Source organism: Cupressus sempervirens, chromosome 2 (genome assembly GCF_028749045.1).
Source record: "Cupressus sempervirens isolate cs-2001-9-10 chromosome 2, ASM2874904v1, whole genome shotgun sequence".
Lineage (NCBI taxonomy): Eukaryota > Viridiplantae > Streptophyta > Pinopsida > Cupressales > Cupressaceae > Cupressus > Cupressus sempervirens.
Window position 1 is genome coordinate 705722541 of NC_143119.1, and position 24351 is coordinate 705746891.

The 24351-nt window shown below is 36.3% G+C and overlaps 1 protein-coding gene across 5 annotated transcripts in view; it reads left to right on the forward strand.

Moving 5' to 3' along the window:
- LOC149575327 (scramblase-like protein) overlaps nucleotides 1–24351 on the forward strand; it is a 122337-nt gene that overhangs the window by 20365 nt on the left and 77621 nt on the right. For all 5 annotated transcript variants that reach the window (XM_089815102.1, XM_089815103.1, XM_089815099.1 and 2 more), the window contains exon 3: nucleotides 21238–21324. In XM_089815102.1, coding sequence (XP_089671228.1) covers nucleotides 21238–21324 — 87 coding nt within the window. The remainder of the gene's footprint in view (nucleotides 1–21237; nucleotides 21325–24351) is intronic.

Genomic DNA, 24351 nt, shown 5'->3' on the forward strand with positions numbered 1-24351 from the left:
TATATTATTACAAATAAACAATTTTGAGACTTAATCTCAATAAACTACATTTCAACCATACCAAGTTTCTTCCTGAAATGTTCAACTTTAACTTTGGAGAGAGACTTGGTGAGAATGTTTGCTATTTGATTGCTTGTACTTATATACTCCACCTGGATCATGTTCCTTTCTATCATATCTCTCACATAATGGTAAGGAATCTCTATATTCTTTAATCGATCATGGAATACTGGATTCATTGAGAGCTTAATACAACATTGATTATCGCAATGGATAGCAATAGGTTTCAGTGGCTCACCAAATGATTCCACAATAAACTCTCGAAGCCATACTGCTTCTCTTGCTCCCATAGAGGCTGCAATGTACTTGGCTTTTGTCGAACTTTGTGCTATTGACAATTGTTTCTTACATATCCAAGAAATCATAGTTGATCCCAAACTGAAACAACATTCTGATGTGCTTTTCCGATCAGTCACACTTCCAACCCAATTTGAATTAGAGTATCCATGTAGATCTAGTTCAACTTTTCCATATTTGAGACCATATCGAGTAGTACCTTGAAGGTACCTCAACATATGTTTTGCAGCAACGAGATGTATCTCTCATGGTTTGCACATAAACTGACTCAAAGCATTCATTGCTTAGCACATATCTAGTCGAGTGTTAACTAGGTACATCAGTGATCCAATTATATGTCTATAAAGAGTAGGACCTGCAAATCTAGATTCTGCTACTGTTTCTTTCAACATATTTAAGTTGGTTTCCATGGGTGTAGACATTGGTCTACAACTTAACATACCAAATCTCTTTAGATTATCAATAGTAGATTCCTTGAATTAGATGAATACTATCAAATTTCTGCTAGAGTTCCAAACCAAGGAAGTAGTGTAAAATGCCCAAGTCCATGTCGAATTCTGAGGCCATTCCTTACATTGGACAATAAAAGTGATCTTCCCCTGTAATAGCATCATTATATAGGATTAGTATTAACATATCACCTTTAAAATTTTTAAAATAGAGATTTGGGTATTTATCATTCTTTGTAAACCTTAGTCCCATAAGATAGTTGTTGATCCTTTCATACTAGGCTCAAGGAGCTTGTTGAAGTCCATATAGGGCTTTCTTCGATTTGCATACATGTGAGGTTGCATTATGAATCATAAAACCTTTAGGTTGTTCTAAATAGACTTCTTCGATAGTCTTGTTCAAGAATGCAATTCTCACATCCATCTGGTGAACATTCCAACCTTTAGCTGCTGCAATAGCTATAATTGCTCTAACATAAGTGTATCGGGCAACAGGTGCAGATGTCTCCTCGTAATCAATACCTTCCTTTTGAGAGAATCCTTTGGTAACAAAATGTGCTTTGTGTTTTTCTATACTACCACGTTTGATTTTGAAGAGCCATTTGGAAGAGACAACTGATTCTCTTAGGTCTAGGAACTATATCCTATACTATTATGATAATAGATAGCTTCTATTATTGTCTATCATTATTTAATGGTTATCTATTTTATAATCTATTGTAAATGTTAGAATGTTTCTAATATTTAGTTAGCTAAAATAGAAAGTTTCTATTCTTTACAATCATTTCCTAAGGAAACATCGTTTATTCATTTGTTTATATTGATCTATTGCTCAATGTTAATAACAAGCAAGTATTTTACCAATTACTTTGTAATATGGTATTAGAGTAGGTCGATGAGATTTCATAAAATTAGACACATTTTTAAGGAAAATTCGAGCCTCTTCTAATCTAGATTTTTTTCAAGAAATTTGTTTTTTGATTTTTAGAAATAAAAATTGTTAGAGGTATTTTATGAAACTTTTGTGGTTAGCCTTTGAAGATTTTTTGTTGGAAATTGCAAGCCTGGTTAAGGGTTTTAATCCTGTGATTTGTTGGTTGAGGGTTGCATGTACTTGCGTGTTTGTTGCATGTACTTGCATGTGCTGGTTTACAATGCAAAGTCTTGTGGTTCACCTCCCTTAAAAATTCTGGTGGGTTTTCATAATTTTTTCCGTTAAAAAAAATTCTGATGGGTTTTCATAATTTTTCCCTTAAAAATTTCTGATTCAGAATTTGAAAAGTTGTGTGGGATTCCTTGGTGGGTTTATAATATTTTCCTCAAAAACTATCCGGTGGGTTTTACCGTTTTTCTTAAAAAATGAAGCTTTGTATTGTCTAGTTTTGATTGATTTTTCACCTCAAAAATCATGCTGGTTTTGATTGATTTTTCATCTCAAAAATCGTGTTTGGTTTTTCCGATTTTTCTCCTAAAAAATTGTGCCTTTTTGCAGTTTGTTTTGGGGTGTCATGTTCATCTCCAAAGTTTGGAGGGTTTATCAATTTTTCCTCAAAATCGTGCTTGTTGTTCTCAGTGTTTGTCTTTGTCTCCAAGGAAGACCAGCTCCGTTATCCAACATCAGGTTGGATATTTTATGATGATTTTTGGTCTTGTCTTAGTTTGCAGAGCATTTTGAAGAAGGGGGCACCCTTCTCTGTAAATTTTTGGACAAATTTTGGCTTCTTAGCCATTAACATTTTGTAGATCTAGGGAGGATCTTAGCAGCAACAAAATGTTTTGAAGAATTTGTGACCAAAAGACAATAGTTAGACAATGACCATTAAGGGAGGGTGTTAGAATATTCTAATTTTTCTTAAATGGTCATCTTAGTTAAGACAGTGGATCAGATTGCAAACCTTTCACCAAGCCTCTTGGTCTAGATAAGTTTGTCAAATTCAGAGGGCAACTTGGTGTAGTGAATAGATTAACAATTAAAGGAGGGTATTATGATAATAGATGGCTTTTATTATTGTCTATTATTTTTTAATGGTTATTTGTTTTGTAATCTATTGTAAATATTAGAATGTTTCTAATATTTAGTTAGTTGTTAGCTAGAAAAGAAAGTTTCTATTCTTTACTATCGTTTGCTAAGGAAACATCATTTATTCATTTGTATATTGTTGGTTAATAGTTTGTCTTCCCTAAATTTGGTTTATACCTTGACTCTTAACATGCCCAATGTGGTGGAATATTAAGCTGAAACCAACAGAATGGGTCAATGTAGGTATTCTATCAAGGACCTCTGAATTGAAAGGTACAACTCCCTTATATGCAATGCTCTGCAATGAATGATGTTTTTAGTGGATCAAAGAATTTAGGGGTATGCTCTTAACTAGATAGCAAAAGAGGATATAACTAGATTGCCCAAAACTTTAGGCAACCCAAGGGAATCTTTGATGATGACTCAACCTCCACGACCATGAATGTATATGAGTCACTTTAAAGTTCTTCTAACTCCTACATGCAATCTAATCTGACTACCAAATGCCTGATGCAACTATACAAGCTTAATTACTGATGCACACTGCATAAGAAAAGGAAATGTGATTAACTAAACAACCTACAAATTGTCCAAATTTTTGAGATTCCACAACAATAGATTGCTTCTAACTTAACAACTTTCATCAGTCATATCCCACAACTTCCTCATAGAGCGATGAAAATGCACATGAAACTAGTTTGTATAGAACAAAGGAAATGGAATAATACTGTAAATGATAGTGAAATCACTATAGGGAAAGTAATAACACAAAGTTTATTTTCAGTCCCCAAGTTTTCATTAACAACACAATTCATTCCAAAGAACTATACAGAACTAAACTATGCTAACTTGAATAGCCAAATTGAAGTGTAGACACAGATTCTCACACAATAGTCAAAGCTATAGGGGTTTGTTCACAACAGTTCTTTTTGATCTCCTTCACTTCATCAAGAATTACATTTATAGGCCCTTCAATTTTGGGCAATTACATTTCATGATTACAATACAAAGTATCTCTGGCAGATGTATCTAAAACTAGGATTGACTAGTCAGTCATCCATTACAAAACATGCCTTCAAGGAGAATGCCAGATTTGGCTACAAAATCAGAGAGAGAGAGAGAGAGAGAGAGAGAGAGAGAGAGAGAGAGAGAGAGAGAGAGAGAGAGAGAGAGAGGGGGAAACTCTTGTCACATATTGCAATAAATTCATTTTGGGAAGAATGTAACGCCTTCAACAAAGCATCAATTCTTTTGTGGAGTTATAACTTTAGCTTTGTGTGCCTTCATAGCATTAGTTACATTCTTTAGCTCCTTGACACTTGGGATAAGGATGTTGTCAGCACTGACAACCCAATGATCACGCATCTCTGTCAATTCTTCAACTCTGGAGACCTTTGATTGGAGCTTCTTTGTTGCACACTTGAGGACACAATCAACTGCTGTGAGCTCTGTAATCTTTGCCACTTGGAAGTTTGCTAGATTAGTAGTTTCTTCAATGAATGCTAGAAACTTAGTCTTCATCCGCTCAATGTTTACCAATTGGTTATTATCAGTGACATGATTTAGTATGTAGAACCTTCAGATATCCAAATATTCTGTCCACAATCCTTTTTACTGAATCATAGACACCATTTGATTCTTCTTCTGACTTTACCAAGTTTTCAACTTTAAATTCTAGAGATTGCTTCCAATGAAGCAATGGTTCTTGACGTGATTTAAGGATTCCATTTGTCACAACAACATTAGTCTTCATATCAATGACCTCTTGTAATAGGGCCAATTGCTATGTTAAGCTTGCTGATTCCTTCCTCGTTGAGGTCCGGTGACTTAGCACTGCCTCTCTCAATTTATCTGTGTCTAACAACAGATTTCCTATGTCCACTATGAGAGAGGGACCTTGGGTCTTCAATTCTTCAATCCAAGCATGACCAAGTTCACCAAATTACCTCTCTTGTTGTAGCTTAGTCAATAGATTTTTGTTCTCCTTTGCACTTGGGTCAAAAGTACTGACAAATGTATCACCAAGTGCTGCTCTAATGTAGTTCATTAATTCTTTATTTGAGGTCTTCAATACCTCTTTCTCTGTTCTTAACTCCTCTAACTTGTCTTCAATCTTCACATTTGTTGATTTCTAGATGTTGACCATAGAATCATGTATTGGAATACCCATATCAACAGTTCTTATTTGGAAATCATTTGGAGTTAACTCATGAAACCTACCCTCCTTCTGAGTATCTGCAATCTCCACAAGCATGTGTCCAGTAGTTGCATCAGTTGACAATGTTGCTAGGGTCTTCTGTTTCTTTGCCTTCTTCGACATTGGCTGGGGTTGGGTTGCTTGTACAATTAGATCTATTGATGGAGCACTTTCCTCGTATCTCCTTTTCTTTCTATCAGTAGTCTCTTCCAACCAAGATTCAGTTGAAAGGATATTAGTTGCGGATTGCAGGGATGATGGATCAAAGAGTTTATTGTCCAAAGGATTGTTGTCACATCAAGATTGATGATTGGCACTAGGGAGGAAACCATGACTATTGATTTCTCCTTCTATTTATCTTTCTTTGCATCTTCATCTCCAACTTTTCCGGTGTTTGGCAGAGATCCTCCTCCACAGGTTGGAGGGACTTGAATGTTCTTCTTAGGAAGTTGGTCTTCTCCTCTGCCAATGGATTGTGTTGGTCCAATTGATGTTGATGTTGCTATAGTAGTGGAAGTGACTGCTGATGGGGACCATGCTGCTCTAGATGCTACTCCACTAGCTAAACTTGTGGCTCTAGTTCTCTTTTTCCTTGCTTTGGTCCATTTTACCCATTTATGTGTTGTCTTAATGATACCATCCATCAGGACTTCCATTGCATCAATCATAGGACCATTAGGCAGAATTGACACTATGGGAGTGTCCTTGATCTTGTCATAGGTAGTGGGCCTCATGTAGGAACCATTATCTGTAATATCACTAACATCAACCTTATCATTATACGATTTAATCTCATCAATTGTCAATCTAGACCAATATTTCTCTCTGGTTTGGTAGTCATTATGGCATCCGGCCCAATAGTCTTCTATATTTGGAACATGCCTATGAGCATACCTAAGCTTAAGATGATCATAAGGTGTTAACCTCTAATATTTGTCTACATAAGTCACATTAGAGCATAAGGTGTTAACCTCTAATATCTGTCTACATAATTCAACAAAAACTACCTTATCCTTTGGATACCTGGGGAGTCTCTTTGGAAATCCATCGAATGCACCAATCCTGATGTAGGAGAGAGATGGAAATTGAATAAAACAACATTCGAATTGGCTTATTGCGGATATGGCTTCAGGTGAAAACCTCTACTCGGGGCATCCTTGTAATTCCCAGCATAGCTTCATGGTAAAGGTATCGTTCACCTTCACATATTCCTCAAAGCTCTTTTCTAGTTGCCGAGATGGATAGAATTCATACACCTTGGTATTCTCATTGAAATCTTGAACACAAGGCAAACCAGGCCATAAATGATGTGTGGCTAAGGCATATATTAGATAGGAAGACATATGGAATTGTTTAAATGCCTTAGCTGAATTAAGCCACGAGGCAAGCTCATCATAGATTATACGAGCCCAGTCAATTTGCAATTCATCAACACAAATGGTTTGAACCAAGAAAAAGTAGCGCTCTATGAAATCCAGGACTGCCTCCTTTCCCTTTTAATCTTAGCAACAGAGCCAAGATATCCACAATTTCCCTCTTTAGATTAGTTCCAAAGAGAGTCCCTAGCATTTTGCTTTTCTTACTTCAAGGAGTCTGGAACCATGTGCTTTGTATATCTCCTCTCCTTCGAGTTTTCTTTTCATTAAACATTGATGTAGAGGATCCAAAATCAATATCGCTGTATTCTTCCTTTATTGGAATTCCGAAGGCAGACTGAAACAATTCTCTATTTACTGAAAGCAGAATAGATTGATCAAGCAACAAAATTTGCTTTGTCTCCGGATTGTACCTTTCGATGCACTCCACCAATTCTAGTGCTTGCATAGACATGGGAAACCTGACAGCTTCAACTAATCCGCTCTCCTTTAGCTTTTGTGTGATTGGTTGGATTGGTTGAGCATTCAATCTTCTATGTAAATCACCAAGATCAAAGAATTTGAGAGATGTATTAGTGTAGTTTTTAAGTTCACTTTCTAGCCCAACTAGACGATAATGCTTAGTTGATTTGACTGCCATTTGCTTATATTTCACATAGAAAGATCAAAAGCTTAAAAAATTTGCAGAAAATAGCTGTTAAGAAGTGAGGAACTCTGTTCGGCTGAGATCCAATCATATAGATTCGGGAATTCAAAAGTTGGCACCACAAAAACGAAATAACTCACATCTAACGGCATAACAGTTGGATTTGCATTTAATTAGGAGGATCAATGGTCCTAAAAGTGACATTAAGCCTACCCACATAATGTCTTGCAACTCTGAACAAATAAACTTACTTTAATTTCCTGGGCTAGCGAGATTAATTACTTTTCCGAACCCCTTTATAGTTAACCTTTCTGAAAGATACTTGTTTTACTAAGAAATCCGGATCATTATCATGCATTAAACTCATTAAGCATGGGAAAGAAGGCAATAGACTATCTCTCTGCAAGCCTAGCTTTGCTATGGATTTTCTTTGATTCGAGAGTGCATCATGCAGGCTTCTCCTTTAGTACCTGGGAGACTTCATTTGTTTCTTTTCCGCACGAGGCTTTTCTTTCACTTTAACACAATGACTTGGAGAAACCGTGATACAACCTTTTCACTTTATATTTAAGTGAAACATTTCCTTTGCATTGGGCTCAGGCTTGGTCAACTATTCCAACAAGTGGCATTAAATTAGCATCTCCGAAAAATATCCTTCGTGTTTGAGATGACATGGCTTTGAAAATCTCCATCTTCTTAACCTCTGAAAGGAAAGCTTTGTGGATACATCTTTAGGCGGAAAAACAACATGGGAACCTATACTTTCCGGATGGCTCAGCAATTAGGAGGATTTCCATCATTTTGGTTGCTTTTCCATTCGAGCTTTAAGGTGGATTGTTGACCATAGATTTACCTCTTTGTAACATCAAATCAACCGTTGACTTCAAATTCTTCTTTGTAATGCTTCGGAAAGGTATATGAAGGGTTTCGCTTCCAAAGGAGGAGCAATCGAACATATGGAACTCTGCTTTGATGTATAGGCTTAAGATTTTGAGTTCGAACCTTTGCTTTGAGAATTCCATAACCTTAAATACATGCTTTCTTGATCATCTCATCATTGTCCAATTGAAAATATACCTAAAGATGCCTTTATCATTCTGATCTTCGGAATCCAGTGTGATGAAGGCTGCCAACGACGGAAAGACAACAAAATGAGATGAAATCCGGGAAGAACACTTCCTTGGAGAAAGGAAATTAACGCAAAACCAAATATGACTTTCTTCTCATCAGGAAAAAGTTCAAATAGAAACCCACTCAAACCTAGATCTTCTAAGGTCAAAGACGCACAAGAATTGCAAGAATCCCGCGTAGAGGTGTAGGTAGGCAACGGAGTAGGGAAATCCTGGGAATATGCAAAAGGGAAAGCCCTTAGGATGTTTGATGAGAAGAAAGTCACCTAGGGGCTGGCTAGGCTAGGACTTCAACACAATTGCATTAAACACTCATTAAGCTAGGAGCTTACAAGGTATAGATTGAAGGTTTGACAACATATATATTGACCTATTGATCATTGTTAATAACAAGCAAGTATTTTACCAATTACTTCGTAATACGTACATCATTTTTCAGAATGGATTGATACTCTTCTGTCATGGCATCTTTCCATACCTGATGTTTGAGAGCTTCTGTTACACTAGTAGGTTATGAGTTAATGATTTCACTCATTAAAGAAACATAACTTGAAAATTTGTTAGGCCTCTAACTTTCTCCGAAAGTTCCTTTGGGTGCTGCAAAGTTTTCAGCTTCCTCAATCATTTTTCTAGCCCAAAGTGGTCTTTTCTTGTTATTATTTTGATTTTCCTCTTGATACTCCCTTTGATTCTTAGGAGTAGTTTGGTTTTCATTTATGGTTTCTTTTGGGTACTCCCTTTGAAACTCAGGAGTAAGGTCCTCCTTCATATCTTTAAATGAATCCTGAATTTCTAACTCATTAGAGCTCTTTGCCCTTTTGAAGGCAATGTCTTCCTCAAAGATGACATCTCTGCTCAGTTCTATTTCTCTTTGTCAAGGTATGTATATCTTGTAGGCTTTTGAGGTTTCACTATAGCCTACATGTAAAGTCCCCGTTTTTGGTGAGTCTGCACAGTTAATGGAGTTAGCTCATCACAGTGACCCTCGTAGATAACAAGGTGATTTGGGGGTCTTAGTTGCAGATTTACTATTTTTAGTAAGCCTATTTTTAGTAGTGTAGTGGGTGGCTTTGGCAGCTGGTCGTCACCTACAATGGATGTGGTAATTAATTGCATGAGCTCTTACTTATTAATTAATTATTAAAGTTACGTTATTATAGATATTAAGAGATATTACTAAAAGAGTTGTGTTGGAAAGTTTCAAGTGCTGAGTTCTTTTGGGAAACTTTCAGAGTTTATGAAGTTGAGCTCTTTTAAAACTTTTGTCAACAAGGGATTATAAATATGAGCTCATTTCATTGGAAAATTCATCCGATTATTTGATTATCTTATTTTGCTCTTGTTGTCTTTGTGACATTTTTGAATCTGAAGTTTTTGTGCCCTTGCTGAGGTATAAGGGTTTGGTCTGAAATTCTAAGACATGCCTAGCAATTCACAACTGAGGTATTGTGAATTTATTTTGAAAAGTTATTTTGCCTTCTTATTGTTCTTACTTTTGCTGGAAGTCATTATTTGTTATTAGCTTGAATTTGGCTGAGAGTTGTGAAGTCTAGAAATTATTCTGGGAATTGTAATTGCAAATTACTGCTGTTTGGGTTTGGAGAGAATTGCCAATATAAACAATTGTCACCTGCGATCTCCATTGATCTTAACATTGGATATTTGTGTGATTGCCATTGACTTTGATAAGCAAGATTTTGGATTCTGGACATTACCTGCGTTTATTTATTGGGCTGTGGACAAGTTAGGAGGGCTGTGTGAGTCATTACAAGCAGTGTGGGCTTCAAAATATACTTGTGACCACTCTATGACAGCTTGCGTTTAATATCAAGGATCCTGCATCACTTTCCTTGGCCCACGATTTATATTATTGCTCTGCGATCTACATTCTGGGCAGGCCATTGCAACACTGGGAGGCTGCAATTCATCATAGAGGCTGATGTAGCGAAAGAAATGGCCTGCAATTTGTTGCGAGGACTGTGTGAGGGTTACAATCTCATTGGGAACCCTTGCAAATCGAATCTAGGGAAGTCTACAGCCAACATTACTAATTCCAGTGTTGTACACTGTGGCTGGGCAAGCTGGAAATTCAATACAAGCAACAGGTTCCTAGTCTGTCATTTGAATTTGTATTGAATTTACTTTCAAGTTTTATCAATTTTCATCAATTCAATTTGCATAAATTAGAGTTGTTTTATGGTTCAAATTACATAGATATGCAGAATGAACTGTTACAAAAATCAGAACTGGTAAATACAATACTTGCGAGTGCAAAGTCCATTTGGCAATGTCATTTTGCTGCTTGTATTTATACTCCTTGTGAAAATTGCAGCAAAAAGCAAATACATTCTGGATATCATATAAACAGAAATAACAGAATTGTGTGCCAAGTGTTTGATGAAAAAATGTCAAACCATTAACTTGTGAGGAAAAATTGATGTTATTTGAAGCTATAACCAAGCAGGGTTGTTACACTACAAAAATTCCCTTCCTTCTAGAAGGCTCTAATTTTGACATCATCTCTTTAGGTACATAGATATAAACAGGACAACCAAATATCCTTAGGTGGCTTATGCCAGGTTTTAATCCGGTAAAAGCCTCTTCAAGAGTTTTGTTATCAAGGTGTGAATGTGATGTAGAGCATCTTGGAATGATACAAAATCTGAGTAGCCACAATATTATTAGTGTCAAAAAATGACAGGAAGAGGCAACTTCATATTCTTTCCAATAAAAAACTCATATTCCACTTATTATTCAATATATTCGTAGCTAAAGCTTAAATTTAACTGGATCGTAGTATCCAATACATGAACCACTACCATTGACTTCAATCATATCTTGTCCAGCAATATGCAACAAATAGAGCCATAAGGAAACAACAAATATTCTTATCATATATCGATATCTTTGTATTCACAACCACAAAATGATATCAATCTTTAAATCTGCAATGTGAGTAACCAAGCCCACTCAACCCGAAGATGGAACCAGTTTTAACCAAGTCCATAAATTGATAGCTGAGACATGTAATACATGCGTATTAACTAAAGAAGGCAAACTATATCATTCGACTATATGATATATAGTAGTGCAATTTGAAACATATTTAACTACCCTATTATCATAACTTTTGAAACGACCCACATACATATGGCCCTGATAAAACCGATACCAATACTTCAAACAAAAGTCCCCAATAATTTTCAGTCAAGAAATAGCTCAAATAACTGATGCATATCGATACATTAAAACCCATAATTGGTTCATTTAAAATTGATGCCTCAACTGATTCTCAATACCTCAATTGATTCTTGTAATTTGTTTACCACTGTAGAACCGATACCATGGTCTGATGATCATAGACTAAATCTGATAAACGCATTGCCCCAAAACCTTAAAGTAGTTCAGTATGATAGAGTCAACCCCTTACAAAGAATCATACCAAGATGAACCCGAGCATATTTAAATATCAAAATCTGGAAATAGTAGCATGGGTTTAACCCCATAATTAACTTGAATCAGATCAATATACAAATAACCCCTCGTGAAACAATTAATCCATAGACCCGATACCACGAATAAAGAATTGTAACTAATATGGAAAGACCAATCTATTGGAATCATTTTAGAACAATATCAACCCACTTTGAATCCATAAACTCACAAATCCAGCCACGAAAGAGAGAAACAAAAACCGAATGCAAGCAAAATCTATCTCTTGTATAAATCTATTTGACTGTCAGCAAAGTTAGACATAAAACAAAATCTGTTAATTTCAATTCTGGATACAATGTCTCTTGGCTTGGTCAATCTTGCAAGTTGGCAGCCAGAGGTTCCTTTACCGATCACATTTTTTACTTCCCTCAACTGTCCCCTCTCTCTATTGTTATTCTACCTTTTTATATTAATTCTTGGCAATTACAATATTCCCTTCAACCACTATGATCATTCTCATTCATCGGTTACATAGTTGGTATACTTTGTAAAATTTATAATTTTGCAATGAATACTTTTTAAACAAATAAAATGGACTCTTATGGCATTAATTAATCATGACCCAAATACAATATTGATTTTTAAATTAATTGACAGACATAATTTTGATGAGGTCAGGGTGCTCATGCACTAGAATGGGGATATATGTTTTGGATGTAAACAGCTATTTTGGGTGCTTCTGCCCAAAATGAGGTATCTATATTTTGGTCATACATCATTGATTTGGCAGCCTCTATAATAGTTCTATTTTTCCTCTTACCTACCCCATTTTGTTGAGGATTATAGGGTATAGTAAACTCCCTCTTAATCTTGGTATTAACACAAAATTCCATAAAGATTTCTGAGGTGTATTCTCTCCCATTGTCTGTTCTTAGTGTTTTAATTCTCCTTCCAAAAGAGTTTTTTGTTAGGGCTTTGAACTCTTAACCTTTTAAGGATCTCTTCTGGCTCTTTGCACTTAAGGAATAGATCCAGGTCTTCTAGAGAAGTCATCCCCAAAAATTACATAATATAGGAACCCTCCCATGGAGGGAGCAGACATTGGTTCACATAAGTCAGAGTGTATCAATTTGAATATACTTTTGGTTCTGCTCAAACTATTTTGAATAGTTCCCTTAGTGTTTTTCCCTAAGGCACACCCTTTGCATGTCCCACTATGAGTGTGATTTAGTTTGGACATTCCTATTACCAACTTTTCCATGGAGGTTAGGGCGTGAAAGTACATATGTCCTAACCTTCGATGCCGGATCTCATTCGAGTCAGAAATATCATGGATGAGGGCTTGTTTAGATATCCTTGCCTTGTACCTATGGTGTTAACTTTCTTATATGTAGAGTTCTTTGGCCATGCCAAAGCCTTCCCATCCATGAAGGGGACCCTATATCCGTTGTCTTCTAAGGCAATTATTCGATACTAGATTTCTCTTAATTTGAGGTACAAATAGTACATTAGTCAGTTTATTAGTTATCCAATTTGATGGTGCAAGTTCCCACCCCTTTCATTGGATGTGTAGAGTCATCCCTAATAGTTACTTCTCCATCAGTTTCTTCCACCATAGTATCTAGGTGTTCTATGAATCTTGTGATGTGCCTTGATGACCCATTATCAATCACCTAAGTGTTAAATTTGTTTGATACATGATTTGATAGTGGTGAGTAGAAGACAAACTTCTTAGAGTCATCTTTTGCATGTGTTTTCCAACCTTAGCAAATGATGCTTGTTTCTTTGTCCTATTAGGGCACTTGACAAAATAGTGTCCAATTGTGATATTGCTATCAGGATTTAATTGTGTAGTTTTTGAGTCAAACTCATTAACCCAAATTTCATGAGTAGTGATTCAACAAATCCATCTTTCGTGATAATAAATGGAACACTTAGCACTCATTGGATAGGTGATGCTCATAGAGGTGAAGTACCAGGACTTCTTGGGAGGTCACCCATCCTATACTACTCCAGCTTGAGCACACTTAACTACGGAGTTTCCTCCATGGTTAAACTCACTCTGCTTGCAACCCTATTTACAAAACCTTCACCAAGTGTTGTGCCTTATGAACCATTTATTAGAAAGCCCCTTAAGCTCATCAATTGATAAGTAGGAGATAATCTCCATAGCAAGTCAAACTGTGATATTGCTATCAAGATTTAACTGTGTAGTTTTTGAGTCAGACTCATCAACCCAAATTTCATGAGTAGTGATTCAACACGAATCCATCTTTCATGATAATAAATGGAACACTTAGCACTCATTGGATCTAGGCAATGTTCACAGAGGTGAAGCACTGGGACTTCTCGGGAGGTCACCCATCCCAATACTACTCCGGCTTGAGCGCGCTTAACTACAGAGTTTCCTCCATGGTTAAACCCACTCTGCTTGCAACCGCATCTGCAAAACCTTCACCAAGTGTTTTGCCTTATGAACCATTTATCAGAAAGCCCCTTAAGCTCATTAATTGATAAGTAGGAGATAATTTCCACAACAAGTCAAATTGTGATATTGCTATCAGGATTTTATTGTGTAGTAGCGCACTCAAGTTGGAGTAGTATTGGGGTGGGTGACCTCTTGGGAAGTCCCAGTGCTTCACCTCTGTGAGCATCACCTAGATCGAATGAGTGCTAAGTGTTCCATTTATTATCATGAGAGATGGATTTGTGTTGAATCACTACTCATGAAATTTGGGTCAATGAGTTTGACTCAAAAACTACACAGTTAAATCTTGATAGCAATATCACAATTTGACTTGCTATGGAAATTATCTCGTACTTATCAATTGATGAGCTTAAGGGCTTTTTGATAAATGGTTCATGAGGCACAATACTTGGTGAAGGTTTTGCAAATGGGGTTGCAAGTAGAGTGGGTTTAATCATGGAGGAAACTCCGTAGTTAAGTGCGCTCAAGCTGGAGTAGTACTAGGATGGGTGACATCCTGGGAAGTCCCGGTGCTTCACCTTTGTAAGCATCGCCTATATCCATTGAGTGCTAAGTGTTCCATTTATTATCATGAGAGATGGATTCGTGTTGAATCACTACTTCTGAAACTTGGGTCAATGAGTTTGACTGAAAAACTACACAGTTAAATCCTGATAGCAATATCACAATTTGACTTGCTATGGAAATTATCTCCTACTTATCAACATAGTGTCCATATTGATCACATCTAAAACTTTGAACTTGAGAAACATCTTTCTTCTGCTTGAATGATCCTTTGTTATGGGAGTTTGTGTTTAAGACGTGAATATCCTCATCTATAGGTTTTTGTTTGTTTCCTTTTGATATTTGTCGAGCTTCTTTTGTAGGCAGTCAGATCTTGATCAAATTTTAGAAGCTTTTTAGAAGATAGAATGATAGCCTTGACTGTTTTTATCAAATCTATAGCAAGAACTAAATACAGGAAGATCATACCAGATAGAATAGCGAGGTAAGTGTGCTGGAGAGTTGAAGCAATCAATATATTTGATGTTGGAATCCAAGACGCTGACTTCTGGGTTAGAATTTGGACCAAATCTGCCCCAATTTGCCCTTCCATAACTAACACCAGCAACCAGTGCAATAAAGAATGCGTGCAGATGAAATTAAGCATCTCCCAATCAACACGTAAGCTGTATTAGAGAATTCTGGGCATGTATAAATGTCTGAACTAATGAGATGATGCTTCCAGAACTCTGACTGGAAAGTATATTAGGACTGGTTTGCTCCCGACTTTCTATGGACTGTGATTCCAATCTGCAACAACCGCCTTCCCTCCTTAATTGGTGTCATCAGCTTACACAGGTTGCCATATGCTAGCTATGGAAGTTCCAGATCTGCACTATGGGTAACACCTTGGTTGTGTGGCCTTGTATTCTGCAGAAATGATCTGGAATTTATGAGTCTTTCCCCAATTTTTTTTGCCGCTGTCCTTTAGCAAGCTGAGGAGCCAAACTGATGGTGTATGGCCAGTAGAAAGCCTTCTACATGAACACACGGCACATGCAATGCTCTAGACTCTGCATTTCTCATAATAACTCTGCTGCTGGGTCCTGACAGCAAGTAGAGATATTTTATTTCAGTTCTTATAGTGTCCCCATTCCTCTCCATGTGCAAGGTACAAGCTAATAATGGGCTGGGAGCCACGCCCCACCCACTGAATCTGTGGATTGTCAAACTCTAGATGCGTTCTGCTCTACATCAAAAAACCCCAAGTTTCTGAGACGGGGACGTCCCTAGGACGGGGGACTAGTGTGGGATGTTCCTCTGCCATCCCTTAAATTGCAAAAAAGGTAAGAGATATTTCGGGTACTCAGGGACGCTTGGGGTATGTCCCTCGACTGTACCAAGGACGGCCGACCATCCTTAATTTTTTCCATGCAAAAATTAAAAAAAAGTAAGAAAAAAAACATAAAATGTTTGCTTCCTACTTGGTCGCCCAAGCGGGCCCCACCCTTCCAAATGCCCTAAAAGGTTAAAAGAGACTACATATGGTTGTTTTGTCATTTGTTTGGTTTTGCTAGTGAAGTTGGATTGTGTTGCAGCTGGCTGGGGTTTTCATTTCGCAAGAGGAGGTGAGTTTTTTGCTTCCAAGAGCTTGAGCAGGGGTTTGAGCTTCCATTTTGTGCACCAAGTAATTATGAAACTCTTTACGCTTCCATTTTCTAGTTTTTAAATAGATTTGCAGCTTGAAAAGAGTGATTTTTAATTTTTTTTTTCATTGTTTCAGCTTATATTTGCATTGCATAATTAAATCTCAAAACAAAGCACAATGAGCAGCAGTGAGAGTATTAGTAGTAGTAGTGATGAGGAAGAAAATGTGATTGGGGGTGATGTTGCTAGTAGTGGGACTAGGAAAAGAGCTGAACCTAAATCTGATTTGTTTAAATGCCCTTCCACCATCATGAAGGATTTTTCAAAGGGTTTTTCCTATATGTCACACCTAGGCCAAAAGATAAAAGGAATTCAGGAGGGACTAGGGTGTGGGATTGCCATGTTTGTCTTGATGATTTTAGGGGCAGTTATACAAAGGTGAAGTCACATTTTCAGGGTGTTGCATGCCATGGAGTCAAAGCTTGTCCTAACTTGACTGATGAACAGAGATCAAAATGCCAAAGATTGCACTTAGAGGCTGAAATGAAAGGGCAAAATTTGACAGTGACATCACCATCTATTTAGTCACAATCATCTAGGCATATTTCATAGGCAGCCCTACTGAGTCTAGAGGGAAGAGAAAGATGAGAAGTGGTGAGAAGGGTTCAGTGGAAAGTATGTTTAATGCACATGCAAAGGAAAAGTGTGAAGCATCCATTGGTAGATTCATTGTTGCTAATGATATTCCATATCATGCAGCGTGTTCCACTTCTTTTAAACAAATGGTGAAATATATATTGAATATGAATCGCTCATTTGTACCCTTTGGTGAGCATAAGCTACAAACCACCATTCTAGATGAAGAGTACTCAAGGGTTGATTTGTTGTTTGAGGATATGAAACATACTTGGGTTAGGGTGGGCTACTCTATTGTGATGGATGGAGTGGACCGATGCTAGACATTGACCACTCATCAATATCATTGTCACATCCCCTGCTGACTCTTATTTTTTGAAAGCCATAGATTGCTCAGGAAAGAATGATGCAGAATTCTAGTTAACCATTTTGAGAGATACCATAGAGGAGGATGGGTCGGCTAGTGTAATGTAGGTTATCACAGATTTTGCACCTGTGCGCAAATCAGCTGGTTTGATGATAGAGGGTGCTTATAGGCACATCTTTTGGACCCCTTGTTGTGTTCATGCCTTGAACAGTGCATTGAAAGACATAGGGAAGATTGAATGGGTGAAACAGGCGGTGTTAGAAGCTAGAGAAGGGCAAATGTTTATATGCAACCACCATACTTCTCTTGCTCTATTAAGGTCCTTCTCTAAGAAGTTCCTCAAACTAGTCGAGACTAGGTATGTCAATTTTAATTACGGTTTGCTTTAAGTTTATTTTTATTTATAATTATTACAAACTTACATGTGATGTTTTCAAACATTAATGTTTAACTTTATTTTAATTTAAAATTGTCTCTATAGGTATTTCACATACTTCATTTTGATGGAGAGGATGATTGAGGTGCATGCGGCTCTCCAATTGATGGTGGTGAATCCAGAGTGGGGAAGATGGTCCAATTCTATGTCCTTTGAAGGAAAAGTGGTGAAACAAAAGATCTTTGATGAGAGTTGGTGGTCCACAATGAGGTAAGTAGCTGATTTTTATACTAATAGTCTTAAAAATTTTAAATTTTAAATTTCGATTATAATTTTTGCTTGCATCTTGCAAATATATTTGCTCTGTCATAGCACCCATTGTAAGTGTCCTTAGATATGCTGATATTGACGCTCCTAGTTTGGGAGAGATATATGAGACTATTGACAGCTTGTTGGGGAAGATGAAGAGAATTGTTGCAAAATAGGATCCTACATTGAGGTTTTATGAGGAGCATCTTAGGCCTATTGTGATGCGAAGGTGGAACATGATGAATACCTTGCTTCATATGGCAGCCCTTGCTCTAAATCCCAAATGGCACGCACAATTGGGTGGAAAGGGCCTCCCATGTGATGATCCCAAGGTATTAAATGGCTTCACAAGAGCCATTGATAAGATTTATTTAGCTCAAGAGGCCTCTACTCTTCGTGCACATTTCCTTGACTTCACCAACCTTCGTGGCCCAAACTTGGGCAAGTGACAGGCAAAGTTGGATAGAGTGGTTTTGGCATAGAGGGATCCTATTGGATGGTGAACTTGGCATGGGAGAGATATACCTAAGTTAAAAGCACTTGCCACTCACCTCCTTGCATAGGTTGCTAGTTCCTTAACTACAGAGAGGAGTTGGTCCACATATTCATCTATCCACTTCGTCAAGAGGAATAAACTTACCTTTAAATGAGTAGAGAAGCTAGTGACAATGCATCATGCTCTTTGACTTGCGGATCGTCAAACTCCAGAGTAAAGGTAGACTCGAGCTTTGTGGTGGGATGTTGAACCTAAGGATGTGACCCAGATAGATGAGGATGAGACAACACCAGGATTGGTTGGGATTCCATTAGATGAGACTACGCTTCTTGTGGAGGATGATAGAAAGGACGACTTTGATTTTGATACCATGATAGGGGCAAAATAGGAGGAGCAGTTTGTTTCATTTTTCTATATTTTGTTTTCTTAGTTCTATATTGAAGTTGAATATGATGATGATACATTGATGCTTTATGGCAGCCCTCTAGCCTTTCCGCATATTTAGATTTTCAGATTTTTATGATATTTTCATTGCTAAACTTATATTTAAATATTTTTGTTCACATATTGATATGCATATTGACAATTGAGTACTGAAATCGGTTATTATTTCCTATTGATATGCATATTGACAATTGAGTACTAAAATTGGTTATTATTTCCTAGATGACATTCAACTGGTGTATTTTATGGTTCTATAATGTTTAAATGACATGCTTTGCGCTTAGTTTCATATGAATGACACGTATATTTGCAAATTTCAGTATATATTTTAAAATTTCCCTACATATATATAGTTGTCCTCCCCCATCCCCAAAATCGCCAATTTTTTTTGCCGTTTTTGGAAACCTATCTCGTTGTACCCATCCCAAAAACTTGAGGGAACATAGGTTCTGCTGCAAATGAGCATTTGGAGGCTCTTGTGAATTCACAGCAAAATGGATGCCATTCAAGGATGTAAATTGCCGCCCCAAAACATTGTTTTATTTCTTCCAAATTCATTTTACTGCCCTGCAATCTCCAGTTCAACTGGAGTTAAGCTTTGATTCTTCCTGAAATAGATGAACTCATGGCAAAACTATTTTTTTTGATGAATATTTAAGCCTCTATTTACAGTGAGGATTAATAATATTCTTTCTTTGTTATAAATTTTGTAGCCTTCCAAATTAAATTCATTTAATAAATAATTCAATATGAGGTTCTCAAGAACTGTGTCCACCATGCCTTCCAAATGAATAAATAATTTGGTTTTATTTATAAATTAAGAAAGCCTTATTTCAATAATCAAGCAAAGGCTTTATTTTTAATTTTTATTTGTATAGTTCATTAATTTGTAAGTGATTATAACATCACTTATTATCATTTTATTTTTAACAAGAATTTTAAATTCACTTATAATTATTTATTTATTAAAGTGAATTTTATATCATTCGCTTATTATAATTATTTAATAAAGTGAATACAATATTCACTTACAATAATTTATTTAAAATTTCAATTAGGAAATATTTAGTTATTTCCTTATTAAATAGAAACATAAAGTCCGGAGCTCAAAATTGGCTCCCAGAGCCCTTGCTAAACTTTGTCAACTGCCTCGCAAGTTTCGTATTCAATCCGTTGGCTTATGGGTAGTCGGGTAATAGACCAAATTGCTACTCTACTTCTGTCGCCTAGAAGGGACATTACACCAAGGGTAGCAGGTCTGCCTCACCTTCTTGTCCATACAGTTTCCTAGCCTAATCAAACCATTGAGTGGCTGTAATATTATTTTCAGTTTGTTTCATTCTTGGCTGAAGTTCCTTCCAAAATATTTTGTGGTTTAGTTTTGCTTAGGGAAATTAGCTCATCTCCTTGTGAACATAAAATCAGCTTTTTTCATCTTTATATTCTGTTTGTGACCTCTTATGTCAAGGTTTATTTTATTTGACTCTCTTAGAGTCCTCTTAACCATTTTGCATTCCGTATCGAACTACACATTGATTGGAAAACAGTTTGTTTCAGACTTTCTTTTCTTTGTTCTTTTGCACTTTGAAGGAGCCTCATGGATCAGATTTGTTGACACATGGCTATTAACATTGTGCACTTGCACATTCTCCCACACACAAAGTCTCTCAAGTGTAGCCTTGAAGATATTACCAATTTCTGAAGTCAATTTAATTTTGCTCTGTGAAAGTGATGGTTGAGGGGATTGAATTATTGCCCCAAGCTGCCTGTCCACAACAAATCTATGTACAGTGGTTGATGATCAGATTTGAGATCCCACATGTGTTCCCTGATTACAACACCGCCAATTCTCTCATATAAGCTATGCGAATAAATTGCATAATCTATCATGCTTGCACCATTTTAAGTGTTGCAAGTGAAATTGCCCCACTTTGACCATCTAGCCAAAGCTGCCAAACCATTGCAAATTATTAACTCAAAAGTTCCAAATAAAGTGATCAATTCTTCCCCAAAATGATTGGATCCCTCAACATCTTCTGAGACTCTTTGCCACTGATGTTTTCTCTTTTCTGTGAGTCAAATAGGATTGCAATTTTCTTTGTAGTTGAAAATACTAGCTTGCCCATTTTCTGTTCTAGCATTGAAATCTCCTACAAGGAGAGCATCCCCTCGCTGAGGAAACACTGCAGCATCCTTCTTTAAAGCCGCATAAAGATCTTTGTGGTCTAAACCGTGAGCTTTGTGCATGTATATCAAAATTTCTAACTTAAGAAATATGATTTTTTTCATGCTTTGACTTGAAGTGTCATATGATGCTTTACAATTGTAGGAATCATAACACTGCAAAAGGATTATAATTAAATGGTGTGCTTGTTTTACAGGTGAAAATTGCTCCATTACTTGCAAGGGCCAACTTGCTAATAACTCGAGAGGTTGAATGGGCAAACCTTGTATTTAGCTTTGAGCAGGTAAAGTCTTTATAATGAGTTTAGATTTTCTCCAATAATTTCTCTAAATATGTTTTTGGTGCTAATATGCTTTATGATCCTTCCAAATTATGCTTCTGATTAATCTGGCACAGAGGCAAAACCAAAGGCCTTGTTATGACATTGTTGTGTCGTGAGTATTAATTTCACATGCTTCAAGCTGCAGAGGACATGACTATATTTCACATGCTTTTTTTTCTTCTGGAGTTTCAATTTCTGTGAATTGGCTTGATTGATTTTTAAATGTAAATGGTTCAGGTCAATCACAATTGGGTAAGTGGAGGAGCAGTGATTATCTGAGGATGATTATTTTCCCAGTAATGCAGATTTAATGTGAACTTATTAAATGTACAACCAAAACCTCTGTTTATTAATTAGGTGTGCAATTGTTAATTTGTGAGTGAAGTAAATGTTTCCCTAGGAGATGGTTTTTTGAACTTGTGCTATATAAAATTGTATCTCTGGAGGTCTTAAATGTGCTAGGCAATGCTATTGTGTGACAATCAAAGTTGCAAACAAATTTCAGTGACGGCATTTTCTTTCCTTGATTTTGGAGAGGTGGGTGGGGTAACTGTTAAAATAATTTATAGAAATCAATATTTGAAAAGTTAATTACAGAGAACTTGTAAAAAAACTGCAATGTATTATTAAAATAAACATGATGAGTAAAAAAAGCTGAAATTTATACGAAGTTTGAAAATGTGAATTAATCATTCTGATGATCAATGCTACAAACTTGTAGAAAATATTTATATTATTTTAATTCAAGATAACAATTACTAAAAGTACAATACCACAAAGTAATATTTGCAAAATGTGATGGGCAATCTTGTGTGGTGCAACTGTTACTGAATACTCATTGCTGGAATTATCTTTTTCAACTAGATCTTGCAATTGGTTCCTGGCCAACATTGTATGCACAACTTGATCCTCATATATTTGAATTGACCTGTCAAGTTCTTCATCACACCATGTTGCTAGACTCTTGTAGTACTTGATGGTCTTAAAATCTATGAGATACTCCTACAGGTTGATTTCCATTAATAGAGTGAATGAAGTTGCATGTCATTGAATTCCTCTTAGTAGTAGAGTGACCGCTGATCTGTGTTATGAATTTAATTATTAGTGACAGTGGTCCATACAACTATCAACTAGCGCCAACTTCTTTGTTTCTTGGATCAAAGTCCCCCCATCCACGTTTTTCAATCTCACATTGCCCTAGATTTTGGAAAATTTGGTCCTCGTGTCTCAAATCAATTTGGTTTCCTTTCTATTGTATATCTGCTTAATGGCCTTCATGAGGCTCCTCTTTCATCTCGACATCATGTATGGGCAAAAGTCTACTAGGACTTTGTAATGTGCCCAAATTTTGGTAAAGTGAATTAAATTAGTTTATCAAGTTGTCCAAATTTCAATATTATTTCAAAAGGATGACTTTTAATTGATTAATTTGATAAAAACCATATAAAAATAGTGAATTATTAAAACAGTCACTTCATTAAATAATTTTATCCAGCAGTTACAATTATTAAATATGGACTTGAAAATTTTAAATGTGGGCCATGTCCTAGTCTTCTAGATACTGGCTAGAAGTCTTTAGAAGGAGGTTGACGGGCTTTAGTTTAGCATGATGAATTGATATGATGCTTTGTGATAAGCTGGATCTCCGAGGTCAAAGACCTTCAAGAGAATAGAAAAGGGCTGGATGAACACCTACGCTTTTCTAAGGGTGGATTAAACCAGGGTTCAGGGCCTTGGAGAATTTTAAGTGCCTTGGGTAAACTTATTCTTGTTTCTTAGGGTGAATGGAGGGCTAATGGGGACAAGACCAAGTTATGCAATCTCTCATTGGAATTGGTTGTGAGTCATGGTTTCATAATGCTTTATCTCATGTTTTTTTTGGTTTGTAGTTCCCAAGATATGATTGATGAGGTACCATTGTTTATTGGCTACTTGGGCAATTTAATGTTATCACATTGGCACCATGTTATGCGGTACTTGAATATCAAGTAATAGCAACATTATACAAAACAAGTATATCTTTATTAGTCACACTTAGGACAGGTACTTTGGGTTTAGAGCATGTTAATGAAAAATTTGAGGCCACCCATCTTGTTGACATATATTCTATAATTTTTTCATTAAGCAACACTCATCTACCAATTTAGGGATGAAAACCCATGGATATAAACATTAGAGTGGAGATTCCTCTTGGTTTCTTTTGGGAAAGCTAATCTAGGGATCACATAGAAATAAAGCATTGCCTTTTCTATTTGTAAATTAGTTCTTGGTGTGTTTGTACTAGGATTATAGAATAGCGACAATTTTTGATTTGGGAAAGATCTTCCACTAAGTGCTCAGGTTCTCATTACTTCCACATTTTCATTATTCTATCGGTATTACCATCCTTATTTTTTAAATAGTACTCTATTGATATATTCTAGCAGATTTTAATAATTCATCAATAAAATACAGCCATAAGATTATTGTTAGGGCTTTCTTTGTTAATATATTGATTTTGTAGATTGTTCTTTGTTTCTTGGCATTGTTTTGGTTTAATAAATAAAAAAAGAAAACAGAGTCTACATATACTACATTGAGTTCAATGCACTGGCAGCCATCTGCGAGAGAGTGTTGTGCTTCTTGAAGCTTCATTGAATAATGGGTGGAATATACTTTTTGTAGAATTGCAAGATGGGATCGAGTTGTTAAATGACAACTTTCATTTAGTTGAGCATTCAATTGATGAACTCATATATCTCTCAAGGTTGGGAGTATTAGAGTCTCCATATTTGTTTATTGGCAATACTATGAACATGATATAGGTAAAGTGTACAACATGCTATAAAAGTGCCACCTTTAACTTCTTTCTGCATCCTCTCCTTGTTCTCTCTTCAACTTGGCTCTTGCAACTATGTTATCTAGTAGAACAAAATATAAAGTATATCTGAATAGAATAAATAGAATGTATATTTCAAATGAATTGATACTCAAGAAGGTATTTGTACT